The sequence below is a fragment of the Lactuca saligna genome, chromosome 9, assembly GCF_052625555.1.
Source record: "Lactuca saligna cultivar CGN05327 chromosome 9, ASM5262555v1, whole genome shotgun sequence".
NCBI lineage: Eukaryota > Viridiplantae > Streptophyta > Magnoliopsida > Asterales > Asteraceae > Lactuca > Lactuca saligna.
Window position 1 is genome coordinate 167,091,213 of NC_136425.1, and position 15,441 is coordinate 167,106,653.

Below are 15,441 nucleotides of genomic sequence, written 5' to 3' on the forward strand. Positions count from 1 at the left end.
TTATCCTCTCTTTAAGATTAACGGTTATTCCATAAGTCTTCACTAAGTTTGTGTTTTTAGTTTGATGAATATGAAAGTCACATAGAGATCCCGAGTTTGTTTACAATTATACGATTGTTTATGTTTGGAAAACTTTTAATTGTAATTTTAATAAACCTTAAGTGTAAAACTATAAAAGTTTTCTATCGAAAACCGGGCAGCATAACGGTTGCGTTTTGACTAAAAATCAAATTTCAACTCAGGTGAAATCAACCAAAATCTACCAATCTAAACATGTACAAAACTAGTAGCTCAAATGAGTGTGAGATATAAGGCAAATATTATGATGAATAATTATAACTAGAGGGGAATCATGCGTGCTGTTGGCGATGTGTTTGTTTTTTTTTTCCTTATTTCAAGCTGTACCAAATGGTACAACATAGTATAATATTAATCAAAACATGTTACATATACAGAAGGGGTCTTCATATGAGAATCAAATCATTGAAAGTATGTTGCTATTTACTGTATTTTACCCTAGAAAATAACCCAAAAAGTAAAAATGTTTTGAGATGATTTACTATTTGTTGCAAGCCACGACCAGAAGAAACAATATCTACAGAACCACTGTATCCTGCACTAAATCATAACCCCAATTTTATAATTTATACACAGCACAACACATCAGTGGGCAAAGGGTATTTCAGTCATTTACATAAATGAGAGAATGCCTACCGGGATACGATTTTTTCAGACCATCTGCCTTTGGCAATTTCTCAAGCCATTATATACCTTCAGACCTCATCCAAGCTAGGAAAAAATTATAAAAACCATATATAAATTTATATATATATATATATATATATATATATATATATATATATACACACACACACACGTGCTTGTTGGGCTTCAAGAATTGTTGGGCTTTTCTTGAAGCAAAACTATAGTCGTGCCGTGTTCTGGATGCAATCACCTCCATCAACATTAACGATCTCAAAATTAATATCTTAAACTTTCATTCAAGGAAACCGAATCAGTTTCCAAAACAGTTGACAAAATGGGTTTTCCACCTTACAAAACGTATAATCAACCCTTGCCCTTTGAAGACGGGTTAGACAAAAATAGAAAAATCTTTCAATAAATTGATTTGAATGATGTGTCAATTAAGTTGGTGAAAAATTATCTAAAAACAACGGATGGTAGGCTCACTTAATGAAAACTGAAAGCATGCAAATAGAAAATTAAAAAAAAAAAAAAATGAAATTGAACCTTCTTTTTATCTTTCTAAACCATACAAATTACTCTTGAAAGCTCTACAAATCTTTAAAAGTGATCATTGTAATTTAATCAATCAAACACTACAACAAAATAAATGAGGTTATTTTAGGAAATTACATGTTGTTCCCAACTGTGATGAATTTACGACACCACAATGACAATGACTTTCAGAAAACTCCTCTCAAACATATTACTCAACAGTTTATCCATACAATATTTAATTTGTAAAAAAAAAAAGAACTTACTTTATAGCCAATTTTATCAACCATTTCCTACACCACTTGATACATGGTTGGCCTGAAACAAAACATAGAACAACAAATTCAATTAGTCGAGACAACATGATGAAAAGTTAAAAAAAAGTGAAATCACCTTGCAAGGTACATCAACCTCAAGATTGAACTTGAATCAATCAAATAAAAATTCATTCATATAAGTTATAAAATAGGGAGAAAGATTTATTTAACTGTAAATATTTTCCTTTCTTTTTGGACATATAGATACAATGTCATGTATATATACATACATGGATTGATTCATTGGAGAGAGAAAGTGAGTTTTATGTTAACTTACTTATGATTAATTGGGTTTGAAAACAAAGCCCACTTCCAACTTATTTTAGATAATGTTCTTCTTCTTCATCATTCATTTAATGAAATGTCTACTTTCTTTCAAGAATCTATCACAAAGCGGTTATTTACTGTTAGTTTTAAAATTATGAAAAAACAATTAAAGTGTAGCACCTGGTTCCTGGTACGTAAAAATTTATCTAAGTAATTGTCATTTTAGCCTTGGACTCGGCGAGTTGTAGGTCCGACTCACCGAGTAAGGACGCGGTCCGGGGGCACGCTTAAGTTGGCAACTCGGCGAGTCCATATCCTGGACTCGGCGAGTCATCGTTGTTTGATGAAACCCTAATTCCAAGGGTTTGCCCCCTGTTTAAGCTAGCTTGTGCGATCCAAGCTCGCCCCCTTTCACCCTCAGAGCGCCCTACATCAAACCCTAACTCGTTTCTTGTGAGATTGAAGTGATTAGAGTGATTCCTTGAAGTTATTGGGAGAAGAAGGAGAGTGGAGCAAGAAGAGGAGAAGGAGACCAGATATCTTGGTGCTATTTCATATTTCTCTGAGGTATATCTCTACTCTATTCTGTTTGCATGCTTAAAACCCCATTAGAGCACCTTTTGAGCTCTTCTTGAACCTTTTCCAAGCGTGTGCATGAAGTAGAATTCGTAATAGGTTGAGTATCCGCTAGAACTAGTCATGTTTGAGCTCCAGAAGCTCAGATCTATAACCTTTATGGGAGTAAATTGTTGGAATGTCCTAGATCTACCTTCTTAGCCATTATTTCGCCCTGAATCCCCATTCTATGCATTTCTACACGTAAAGTTGGAAACTTTACATGTAAACCAGGTCCTAGGAACCCAGATCTATGAATGGCATGAGCTGGATCCAAGCAAAATCGCGTGTATGGTTTTTGCATGTGGCCGACTCGGCGAGTCGTTCATCTGACTCGGCGAGTCGGGTCGCGAGTCCCAAGGTTGTTCCCTTTTGTGTCTGCGAGTTGGAGTAGTGAGTCATAGGGTATGACTCGGTGAGTTGGAAGCCAGACTCACTCATGAAGTAACTCGGCGAGTCAATGCCATGACTCGGCGAGTTCATGGCAATCTTCTTGTCTCAAGAACAACTCGACGAGTTGTTCATACAACTCGGCGAGTCACAGCTTATAGTGTTCTTCGTATGAAGGCGAACTCGGCGAGTTGTTCATACAACTCGGCGAGTAGGATGAAGGACTATTGGACTTGGGTATAGAGAAAGGGACTCGGCGAGTCGGCAAGCCAACTCGGCGAGTCTGGTCAACTGGCAGTTGACTGTGACTTGACTCATGACTTGTTAAGGGTAAATGGGCAATTTACCCCGAGGGCGGTTAGCAGTATTTGACTAAGTGTTTGGTGGGAATTGCAGCCGGAGGATTTCTGGAGCAGCAGCAGCAGACAGACAGACTATTCCCACACAGATCAGCAGCTACTACGAGGTAAGTTACCTTCCAGTAGCGGTGGGTCTACGACCACAATGTCGGCCCACCAGTAGGAGTTGTATGATGGATGATTGTCTCTGTGATATTCATCTAAGGTTGCTACTACCTGTGATATGTTTATGTGCTAGTATGATATGCTGCTATGTGGTAGTGACAGTAGGGGGAGATAGTCCCCAGATTATCGGTCGATAGGGCCGAAGGGGCGGTCATGCCCAGCCATGCCAGATAGATTACGAGATATATGTGTTATGTGGTAGTAGTAGGGGGTGAAATAGTCGCAAGTATCCGGTTGAGAGGACCGAATGGGGAGACCAGCACCCAGATATGCTAGTAAGTATCCGATCGAGAGGACCAAAGGGGAGGCAAGCTCCCAGTTATGCTAGACAGTATCCGGTCGAGAGGACCGAAGGGGTAGGTCAGGCACCCAGATATGCCTGACGATATATGCATGTTATGTGATTGTATGGTATGTGGTAGGTTGGGGGAACTCACTAAGCTTCGTGCTTACAGTTTTCATTTTTGGTTTCAGGTACCTCTTCTTCGAAAATGAAGGAGCTGGCGCGGTAGCGGCCCATCACACACATGCTTTGTATTCCGCATCATGAGAACTTCCTGGGGATTTGTACTATGACATTATTATGTTTATTGAAATGTTTTCCAGACCTGCGATATCTTATTAAAATACTATGATCAGTAAATGTTTTAATTCGAATGTTTTGCTATAAATACGTTTTCAAAAATGAAATTTTTGGCTCGTATTTTGGGGTGTTACATAAAGTATGGAATATTGGCATACTCTTGCACACTGTATTAGCTTCTGAAAACTCCTGTTGTAGGGCACTTGTGATCCTACAAATAAAATAACTGATAAGTAAAACTACTATAAATCAAGACAAAACATCGATTTTTTATCAATAAAGTAACAAATCCACTTCTTGCATTCGATGCAATCCAATTTCACTCCATTCCCTTCACATCCAACAGCATCAGTAACCAAAGTCAATGGTCTCTCATCCATCACTTCATCTATAATCCCAAACTCTTTTGCCTATTCGGGAGTCATAAAACAATCCCTATCCATATTCTTCTAAATCACATCAACATTTTGTCCAATATGCTTTGCATAAAGCCCATTCAACGACTTCCAAACCCTAATAATATACATTAAAATATCTAGATTTAAAGTCAAATTTCCGAAATTCATAAGAGATATAATAAGCAGGTTGATTGTTGAGTACTCCAATTGAGTATAGATAATGACAAAATTTCCCTTTATTGATTTCTTATTTATAAAACTTCTCTTCACTATATGTAAAAGTATGCAAATTAATGTTTTATGAATTTCTTTTTAACATATTAGTAAACATTCCTAAATAACACAAAAGGTCAGATAGACCCTCGATCTCATGAAAATTGTAATTGTGAATAAAAGAATGGAGAGGTTGCTTTTGAGAAATAACAGGTTCCGATTTCATGCAACCCGTATACACTCTAGGCTATGGTTGATGCTTATAGACGATGGAAGGTAAGATGCCTGCAAAACGATCATAAATGGCAAATAAGTAATTTTAGCTTTTGAAAACCTATAAAATGAAATTTTGTCAGTGACTCCTGAAATGAAGAAATATCGGTGATGGGAGTGGAGACTAATGCAAGTTCCCATCCAGGTGGATCAAAATATTTTGTTGAAATACCACGAGGTCCATTCGAGACGCCATCTACACCCAAATAAATAAATTACCAGTAAATCATTGGAATCTCGGTTGTTGAAAGTTAGTGGGGGAGGGAGAGGGGGAGGTGAAGGTTCAGGGGCAGATTCATCACTTGACACATAATCGTCTGTCGACTCGGGTATACTTTCGTCAATGGTTGGCATAAAGCATCATTTTCCTAATCTAAAATATACCACGGAAAAGTAGCAAGTTAGATAATAAAATTCCTTATTAATATAAGTAATACTTTAATACGTGAGAGACTTTACATTTAGCCTATTTTTTTTTTGGCCCTGTGAATGTTGGGAAGCATACGGAGTCCATGTTGTAAGCGGATGCATTCACCAAGACTGTCGGGTTAAAAAAAGTTGAGTTCAATCATTGTACTTGAGTATAAGGAGGTGTTCTTTTAATCATAAAAATTAGTAACAAACATAACAAAATTGCATTCATACAAGTATTAAGTATTTAGTGAGCAAGCAAAGAATCTAACCTTCAAGTTTTTAACTTGATATGGACAAGTTGGTATAAAAACAGCATCACCAAGCTTTTGTTTAAAGCTCCAAACCTAATTTTTGCATAAGTGAAGAAGTAAAATTGACAACCTACCTGCTGTTACTTACCTATTTCCCTCGTCATCACTGCATCCGTGAAACGCCATACGCCGGAGGTTTTTAGAGTGAAGAGGTCTGATTAGTTGAGGCTTTTAGAAGGAGAGACAACTTTGATTGCTTTTGAAGAAACACAAAATTCTATCATCACATAAATGGCGCAATTAAGGCAAACAATCAAACCTAGACGATATACATAAGCAAGGGTGAAGGTACAGTCATAAAACCTATTGTTTAAGCATAGAGGAAGAGATGGAGCAACAATCGGTGTCCGAGAACATCGGCAACGACAATGTGAACCCTGCCTCTGTAAAAAAAGGATTAATTTCTTAGCTTTCTTGGAGGCGGTGGGAAGATTCATCCCCACATGTCCCAATAATGGTGGTGGCAAGGTTTGGGGCATGAAACGCTTCAACACATGGACTAACACTTTTATTAGGGTTCACCAATTTGGGAGAGGTTGATAGAGATACAAGAGTTGTTGATAAGCTTCACTTAAAACCAAGCATGAGACAGAAGACCCGCTAGGTTGAAATGGAGAAAACAAAGACAAAGAAATAAATTAGAAGGAAGGTAGAAGAAGGTTGGAGAAGGGTTTCTTGCATTGGTGAGGCGAGGCGGTGGAAACATAAAGATGAGGAAGGCGGTGGAAGATAATAAGGGAGGTAACTGTAACATTTAAAAAAAAAAAAAATTTTTGGCAAATGTTTATTTGTGGCAGAAATCAAAATCTCAAAAGGTTCTTATTCACCAACTTCTTAACAATTAATAGTATATACAATACTTATTTTTTATTTTCCATTTACGAGTATAAACATAAATGACAATATTTAAACATTTATAAATATATACTAACACCGCTTTGTAGGTGTGAGCGCGGTGCGATTCGGTGCAGTTATTAGCCAAAATTTCACCACTAACCGCAAATGTGGTTAATCCATTTTCAAAACCGCTTGGTGTGGTTATTTTTACGGTGCGGTTAGACGGTTATTTTTGCGGTGCGGTTTTGTTTTTTCTGTGTTGCGGTTATTAACCGCATGGTTTTTGTGCGGTTATTTTGTGTGATTTTTAACCACAATTTAGAGCTGAAGCGGTTTTAAGAGTTCAAACATATTACTTCTAATAATAAAAAAAAAAAACCATAATGTATAAGACAATTAACTTATATCACAAACAATTAATATCTTAAAAACGTCAAATCAATAGTAATTGACAATAAATTTCTTAAAATTGTTTAATTTTATTACTTTTCAAAGTTAAACATAACAAAATAACATATTTTTGTCTTCTAATATTTTACTCATCTTTCATTCATGAAACTTGTCTTATTTTTAATATTAATATATTAATAATTAATAAAAAAAGTTGTATATAACATATGCGGTGCGGTGTAGTTTTTTACGGTTTTTTTGAAAACAAATAACTATACAGCACTGCAAATTTGCGGTTTTTGAAAAACAGAAAACCTCACCATCGGTTTTTATTACGGTTGCGGTTTTTGCGGTTAATTTTAGTTGCGGTGCGGTTTTTGCTCACCCTTACCGCTTTGTATCGTAACACACACACATATATATATATATATATATATATATATATATATATATATATATATATATATATATATATATATATATATATATATATATATATATATATATATATATAATCGTTTTTTGCTATGTAAAATCGTAATTGTAAAATTGAATCGGATCGCAAAAATCCCATGCATTTTGGTAAAAAATTGATCAAATAGATATCAATCAGATTACACGAGAGATTCAGACAGAGCTCGACAAGCTCAACACAATTCTTGTAGCTCGGTTGATTTGTCAAATAAAACACTTTTTAAGTAACATGTGATTAACATCGGCTTGATAGTCATTTAACTTATATTTTTATAGAAAAGACGTTTTTAGATAATAATAATAATAAAAATATAAACATAATCATTCAAATAAATAACTCATTAAACTATATTTTTCTCTGAAATTAGCATGATGAATATTATCATATTCCAATTACACATAATTTCATTTCAATTTACACTCCGGATAAAAAGGTTAAATCAAAATCACCTCATAAGCTCATATTTAGAGCTCCTCAATCCTAACCTAATGCAAGAAGAAGTCAAGAAACCCTTAGCTATCTTAGCGGTTTCCGTCGTCTTCCCCGACCCATCGACGTCCTGAACCATCTTCTCCAAAACCGACGGACTCAGTCGCTTTTCCGGTGGAGAGTCCCTAAGCAAGTCCAGCAGAGTCATAGCCTTCATCCGCCCTTCCTTGCTTCCATCGACGGTTAACCGTAACACTCCCGGCATCGCACCTTCATTCAGAATGAGTTCCCGGTATTTACTTCTCGAGCTCTGGCATAATCTAAGCAGAGCTCCGATTGCGTGTTCTTTGCTAATTACCGATCCATCTTCGATCGTCTCCACCAAAGTTAATATCCCCTCTTCGGAATTTGTGATCGCGAGTCGTCCTTCTGGAGATTCCGAGATAATTTCGATTAGGGCGGTGGTTTTATCGGCGAATTTTGAGTACTTTTTGCATTCTTTAAGAAGGTTGATGAGCGGAGGGGCGGCGGTAGAGTCGAGAAGTATCGTTGGTTCTTGTTTGGAGGTCGAGAGGTTGTGGAGGGTGGTGACCGCGTCGACTCTTCCTTGAATGGTACCGGAGCTGAGAATTTGAACTAGAAGCGGGATCGCTCCGGAGGCGGCGATTGCCGGTTTGTTGGGTGGCGCCGATGATAATGTCAAAATTGCAGCTGTGGCTAATTCTCGAATCTTGCTCGTGTTTTGGAACTTGAGAAGGTTCACGAGAGGAGAAATGGCGCCACACGTCACTATTTGTTCCTTGTTTCTGAAATACAATCATTCATATGATCTGAAGATTAAATTTCTGTAAAACCCTAACAAATGACAATTTCATATTTGAATTTAAGAATCGATAACTAACCTTTCGTTTCTGGATGCGAGATTGAGGAGAGCAAGAAGGGAAGCTTCACGAGCATCATGATGCTGCGAGCAGAGCATAAGAACAAGGGGTTGAATAACACCGGCGCCGGCGAACTTGGCGCGAATCTTTCCGGGGGAATTACGATTACGGATCAAGCTACGGATTTCCATGGCGGCCTGAATCTTCGTCGGAAGTTCTCCATTAATCAATCTATCGGTAATTTCATCGATTATTGTTTGTTTCTTCTGATTCCCTCCCTCATTTTCTTCTTTCATCTCCATCTACCTATCTTTTTTTGTGATTTCTTGGAAGGATTCAACTTCGGTTTGCCATGGAATCGTGATTCTGTAGATTGAAAGGATTGATGAATACAAACACTTAATGGTGAAAGATGATCCGTTTTCAGTTCACAAGATTGCTGAATGATGACCCAACATGTGTTTTTGGTGGTATACGTTTGTTTTTTGGTCTAGAACTTTTCTTGAATACAACATTTAAATGTTTTCATAGTGGAGATGAATAAAAGAAACGATTTTGAATAGGAATATAAGATATTCTATTGTCAAACTGATTTGATGGAATTGGTCTTATATTTCCACGTGTTTATTTTATTATTTCCACGTGTTAATTTATTATTAATCATTCCGTTTAAAATAAAATTGCTTTACCTTTTGGCTTTTGTGTCAAAATTTAAAACTTACAATATGAAAGGGAATTTAAAGGATATTCCTTCTAATTGCTTGTTTTTATGTATCTCATATGTGAGTGTTTTGTGAATGTTTGAGTTTACTCTCATAATTAATAATTGATGTGAGTGAAAGATTACATAGGATAGCACCCAATTTAAATAGATTATATGTGCCGCTGTTTGATAAGTCTAGATGTACTCATCTTTTATTTGACTATTTTTACTTTATCATCTAAACATTACTTCTCTATATTTTTTATATTATTTTAAATAAATATAAAACAGTAATATATTATTATATTGTATAAATCGCTAAAATATTAACAAAAAAAAGAGAAAGAATACATGAATTTTGAATGCAAGGTGACCCTTTGGCTCAAACATTTCACCCAGGATGTGATGTTTTCACTGCACTGAAATGTTCATCTCATTCTACCGTAGTGTGTAAAATTCGGGTTGAGTATTTTGAATTGAGTATATGTCAAAGTGGTTTTCTAAGAATCAAGCAAAAAACTTGTAATCAGTCAAACTCGGGTCCACTTTGGAGGAAATTGATCTAATTCGGCGAGTTTGGAAAAACTCGATCAAATTGGTCAAACTCATAAATTTAAACTTTTTTTTAATAGAAAAACCATAATTGTTATTGATAGTCGCCTATTTTGCTATAAAATTTAATGGGTTTATGATATTTGTTACATGTATAATTTTTCTAAATTAGTTTGTTTATAATTTATCTAATCCGAGTATTTCCTAAATATTCTCCGTCTAAACCTTGTATTTGTTATTCACTAGTCAACCGACTTGGAAACACCTAGCATGAAATATATTATTATGATTTGAATATTTTTGTTATTATTATGAGTTGAATATTTTTGTTGAACATATGTATATGTATTAGTTTGAACAATTGGTATATAAATAACCCATTTTTTGGGGTTAGCGATGGGATGTGATATACAAGATGGTCAAACATATTAAATTTTGTTATATGTTATATTTAATTGTGGGGTTGACCGTTGACGGATAATTAAAATAACATATTAAGATTTTAAATTCAAGTGAGGAAAAAAAAACATATTTCTAATTTGGATGAGAGGCATTATTTTTGCGGGGGTTTGATGATAAATAATGTAAGTGATAAATAATGGACAAAATTGCAAAAATGATCCATGTGGTATGCAAATTTTTAGGGTTTTAGTTCAAATGTAACACCGAAAATTTTAACTAAATTTTTCAATTTTTATAAAACATAATTCTATCAATATTCATTAAAACAGTCATTTTAATTGTCCAACAAAAACAATACAAATCCCAAGATCATAACGTCAAGCTCCAAACGTGTGTGTGTACGGATCAAGCCGGCGCCTTCCCGCGGTCGTCACTAGTACCTGAAACAAATAACATCCACACTGTAAGCACAAGGCTTAGTGAGTTCCCCAAAATACCACATATAACACATATTAGCCACTCTAGGCTATAACTCTGTGGGTCCGTACACCCAAACTCTGTGAACCCTCAGGTTCTAACTCTGATAAACATGCACCACATAAATCACATAGATATCATGCAGTACAACACATAACATACATAGCATACAAATACCCCATCAAATAGCTCTGGTTACCTACTCAAGGTAAAGTATAGTGAGAAGACTCACCTCGCGTATCTCGGTATCTCACGAATCCTGGAAACCCCTCGTGCTCGATCCTCCGAGCTCTAATCCTCCTATAAAATTATACGTTTCTAATTAACACTTTATATCTCTAAGGTTGACTATCTATAAGAAGTCAACACAGGTCAACTTTGGTCAACGGTCAATGGTCAACTCTGACCGGACTCGGCGAGTACCATGGCGACTCGGCGAGTCTAGACGTTTTCACCTACCCTCTGAAATCCTCTTACTACACGTCGAGTATCCCTCCCTTTACTCGACGAGTTTCACCTGAATGAATCGCGGGGCCACCCCGACTCAACTCGCCGAGTCTCAAGGACAACTCGGCGAGTCCAAGTTTGACTTAGTCCACTCGTCATCCCTCTCCAACTCACCCTGACTCACTGAGTCTACCCGTGACTCGATTGGACCACTCGCTGAGCAGTCCCAAGGCAACCTTCAAGCTACTCGCCGAGTCGGGTGAATAGACTCGGCGAGTCCATGCCATGCAACCACTCAAACTCGCTTCTAAGGTCAGATCTGCTTCCAAAAACTATAGATCTGGCCTCCCTCGACTGATTCATCACGTAAAGCTCCTATCTTGGTGCTCATAACACACCCTATAGCTCAATAATGGAGTTTTGACCTAAGGCATGAGGATTCCAATCCAAAGCCTCCATTGATCCCCAAAAAGCTTGGGTAAAGGGACACTCTGGACCTCTAAGGGTCCAGATCTATGGTTCCAACCTCATAAGGGACCAAAAGGACACCAAATCTTGCCATAAAAGGGTTCAACAAACCCTAAATCGCAACAAGCTTCACTAAACAGAAAATGGTCCGAGATAATACCTCTAGAGTGATGATCTAAGCTCCAAATCCACGAAATAGCAACCTCCTTTGCTTCCTCTTGCCTAGGATCTCCTTCTTCTTGCTAAACAACACACACAAGGTCAAGAATGGCTCCCTTCTCTTCACAAATCGCTCAAGAACACTAGGGACACTCACTGAGGGTTGGGTGAGCACAAATGACGGCCATAAGGCCCTTTAAATAGGCCTCAAACCCGGAGATTTAGGGTTTCATTACACAGCGCAGACTCGCCGAGTCCATATCCTGGACTCGTCGAGTCCAGGCGCGCACCAATGTTCAATTCCGCGTCCCTACTCGGCGAGTCTGAGCTCCAACTCGCCGAGTCCCTCTCACAATATAACAAAAAAAATTAGATTACAAGCTACCTGGTAAAAATCCGGATGTTACAACTCTCCCGCACTAGAAATAGACTTCGCCCTCGAAGTCTCGCTCTAAAACAGCTCCGGATGCTGCTCCCGCATCATACCCTCCGGTTCCCAGGTCATTTCTGATCCCTTCCGATGTTGCCACCGAACCAATACCAGAGGTACCTCCTTGTTCCTCAAAATCTTGATCTTTCGATCCATAATAGCTACCGGTCTCTCAGCATAATTCAGGCTTGCATCCACCTGAATATCCTCTAGTGGAACCACTGCGGACTCATCGGCTATACATTTCCTCAATTGCGATACATGAAAAGTGTCGTGAATCTGCCCCAACTCTGCTGGTAACTCCAGCCGATAGGCTACCCGGCCTACCCTGGCAATCACACGAAACGGGCCTATAAACCGGGGCCCCAATTTGCCCCTCTTCCTGAACCGGATCACTCCTTTCCAAGGAGAAACCTTCAGGAGAACAAAGTCGCCGACCTGAAATTCCAGTTCGGACCGGCGTCTATCCGCGTAACTCTTCTGTCGGCTCTGAGCGGTCAGTAACCTCTGTCTGACCAGCTGTATCTGCTCTGTCGTCTGATTCACGATCTCTGTACTGCCCATTACCCTTTGCCCAACCTCTCCCCAACATATGGGAGTCCGACACCTCCTACCATACAACAGCTCAAAGGGCGGCATACCAATGCTCGAATGATAGCTGTTATTGTAGGAAAACTCCGCCAACGGCAAATACGTGTCCCAACTACCCCCAAAGTCCAATACACATGCTCGAAGCATGTCCTCGAGTGTCTGTATCGTCCGCTCACTCTGACCGTCGGTCTGGGGGTGGTATGCGGTACTAAAATGCAGCTTAGTACCCAACTCCTCATGAAATTTCTTCCAGAAACGGGAAGTGAAACGCACATCGCGTTCTGAAACAATCGAGATCGGCACCCCATGCCGAGATACAACCTCCCTCACGTAAATCTCCGCCAATTTCTCCGCCGAAGAACTCTCACTGGTGGCAAGGAAGTGAGCGCTCTTTGTCAACCTATCCACAATCACCCAAATTGCATCAACTCCTCTGGCAGTCCTCGACAATTTGGTGATGAAATCCATAATGATCTGTTCCCACTTCCACTCGGGAACCTCTAATGGCTGCAACTTGCCATGCGGTCTCTGGTGTTCGGCCTTTACCCTTCGACAGGTCAAACACCTCTCGACAAACCATGCAACATCCCTCTTCATACAAGGCCACCAATACTCCTTCCTTAAGTCCAAATACATCTTTGTAGCCCCGGGATGGATCGAAAATTTCGATCTATGAGCCTCCTCCATCAACGTAGTACGTGTACCGCCCACAAACGGTACCCAGATCCTGCCCTGATAAGTCATAAGGCCTCGACTATCCGATATAAACTTAGAAACCAACCCAACGACCCGCTCTCTCTTCTGCATCTCCGGACGCACGGCCTCGGCCTGAGCCCCACGAATGGCGTCCAGGACTGGAGCTATCACGGTCAATCTCAAACATACGTCTCGCAGTGGAGTACTCTCCGCCCTGCGACTCAATGCATCGGCTACCACATTAGCCTTGCCCGGGTGGTACAAGATCTCGCAATCATAATCCTTGACCACGTCTAACCATCTTCTCTGCCGCATATTTAGGTTAGGCTGATCCATCAAGTACTTCAAGCTCTTATGGTCCGTGTAAATCGTACAACGAACCCCATACAAGTAGTGCCGCCAAATCTTGAGGGCGAACACCACTGCCCCCAACTCCAAATCATGAGTGGGGTACCTCGTCTCGTGAGGCTTCAACTGCCTCGATGCATATGCTATCACATGACCCTTCTGCATCAATACCGCTCCCAGTCCTAAAATCGATGCATCACAGAATACCACAAAACCTTCCATCCCTTCCGGAAGAGCTAATACTGGAGCTTCACACAACCTCTGGCGAAGCGTCTCAAAGGAGTTCTGCTGCTCGGGACCCCATGAAAATGTAACACCCTTCCGGGTCAATCTGGTGAGTGGAACCGCAATCTTGGAGAAATCCTTAATAAACCTCCGATAATACCCTGCCAACCCAAGGAAACTCCGGATCTCAGAAGGTGACCTTGGCACCTCCCACCTCATCACTGCGTCAACCTTGGCCGGATCGACCAATATCCCCTTCTGGTTAACAAGATGTCCCAGAAACTGGACCTCCCGCAACCAGAAATCGCACTTGGAAAACTTTGCGTAAAGTTTCTCCGATCTCAAAACTCCAAGAACCTCCCTCAAATGCTCCTCGTGCTGCTCTCTAGATCTCGAATATACCAGAATATCGTCAATGAATACAATCACCGACCGATCCAACATCGGCCGACATACCATGTTCATGAGGTCCATGAACACAGCCGGGGCATTGGTGAGCCCAAAAGGCATCACCACAAACTCATAATGCCCATAACGCGTCCTGAATGCTGTCTTCTGGACGTCCTCGTCCCGCACTCTCACCTGATGGTAGCCCGACCTCAAATCAATCTTAGAGAACCAAGATGCTCCCTGTAACTGATCGAATAAATCGTCGATCCTCGGCAACGGGTAACGGTTCTTGACCGTCAGCTTATTCAATTCCCGGTAATCAATACACATGCGATGCGAGCCATCTTTCTTCTTCACAAACAGGATGGGTGCTCCCCACGGCGAGCTACTCGGCCGAATAAACCCCTTCCCCAGCAACTCCTGAAGTTGCGAGGATAACTCTTGCATCTCTGGAGGCGCAAGGCGATACGACACTTTAGCAATAGGCGCGGCTCCCGGAACCAATTCGATACCAAACTCCACTTGCCTCACGGGAGGCCCACCTGGTAACTCTTCGGGAAAGACATCTGGGAACTCACGCACCACCGGAACTTCATCCACTGAACTCGGTCTCTCGGAGATCACTCGCGTATCCATCACATACGCCACAAAACCCTTACAGCCCTGCTGTAAACGCTGCCTCGCCCTAGCAGCCGAACAAAAGGCCGATCCAGAACGTGTGCCCTCGCTGTAAACCGAAAGAACTCCCCCACTAGGATCTCGCATAGTCACCAGCTGACGCTCGCAATCGATAACCGCACCGAATCGGCTCAACCAGTCCATGCCCACTATAACACAGACATCACCCATCGCAATAGGAATCAGGTCGATCGGGAATTCAACCCCGAAAATCTCCAATACACATCCCCGGAGGACCTCTGTAGCACAAATCACTCTGTCGGCGGCTATGGAAACCCGCAGGGGCCGACTCAATGCCCCACGACTAACACTGATACGC

At 40.1% G+C, this 15,441-nt stretch overlaps 1 protein-coding gene and 1 long non-coding RNA gene across 2 annotated transcripts; one reads left to right on the top strand and one right to left on the bottom strand.

The window, feature by feature from the left end:
* Nucleotides 1–7,609: 7,609 nt before the first annotated feature.
* LOC145017703 (U-box domain-containing protein 17-like) lies at nt 7,610–8,858 on the bottom strand. Its single transcript, XM_078975687.1, has 2 exons — nt 8,578–8,858; nt 7,610–8,481 (listed from the first exon to the last, which is right to left on the bottom strand). Exons 1-2 carry the CDS (start codon nt 8,856–8,858, stop codon nt 7,692–7,694), a joined length of 1,071 nt encoding a protein of 356 aa, XP_078831813.1. The 3' UTR covers nt 7,610–7,691.
* Nucleotides 8,399–9,191, top strand: LOC145017704 (uncharacterized). Its single transcript, XR_013666627.1, has 2 exons — nt 8,399–8,522; nt 8,598–9,191. It is a non-coding gene; the product is annotated as an uncharacterized LOC145017704 (long non-coding RNA).
* The last annotated feature ends 6,250 nt before the right edge of the window (nt 9,192–15,441 follow it).

Coding starts and splice junctions, on each gene's coding strand:
- LOC145017703 (XM_078975687.1), bottom strand. CDS start 8,858: ATGGAGATGAAAGAAGAAAATGAGGGAGGGAATCAGAAGAAACAAACA. Junction 8,482..8,577: donor CTCGCATCCAGAAACGAAAG/GTTAGTTATCGA, acceptor ATTGTATTTCAG/AAACAAGGAACAAATAGTGA.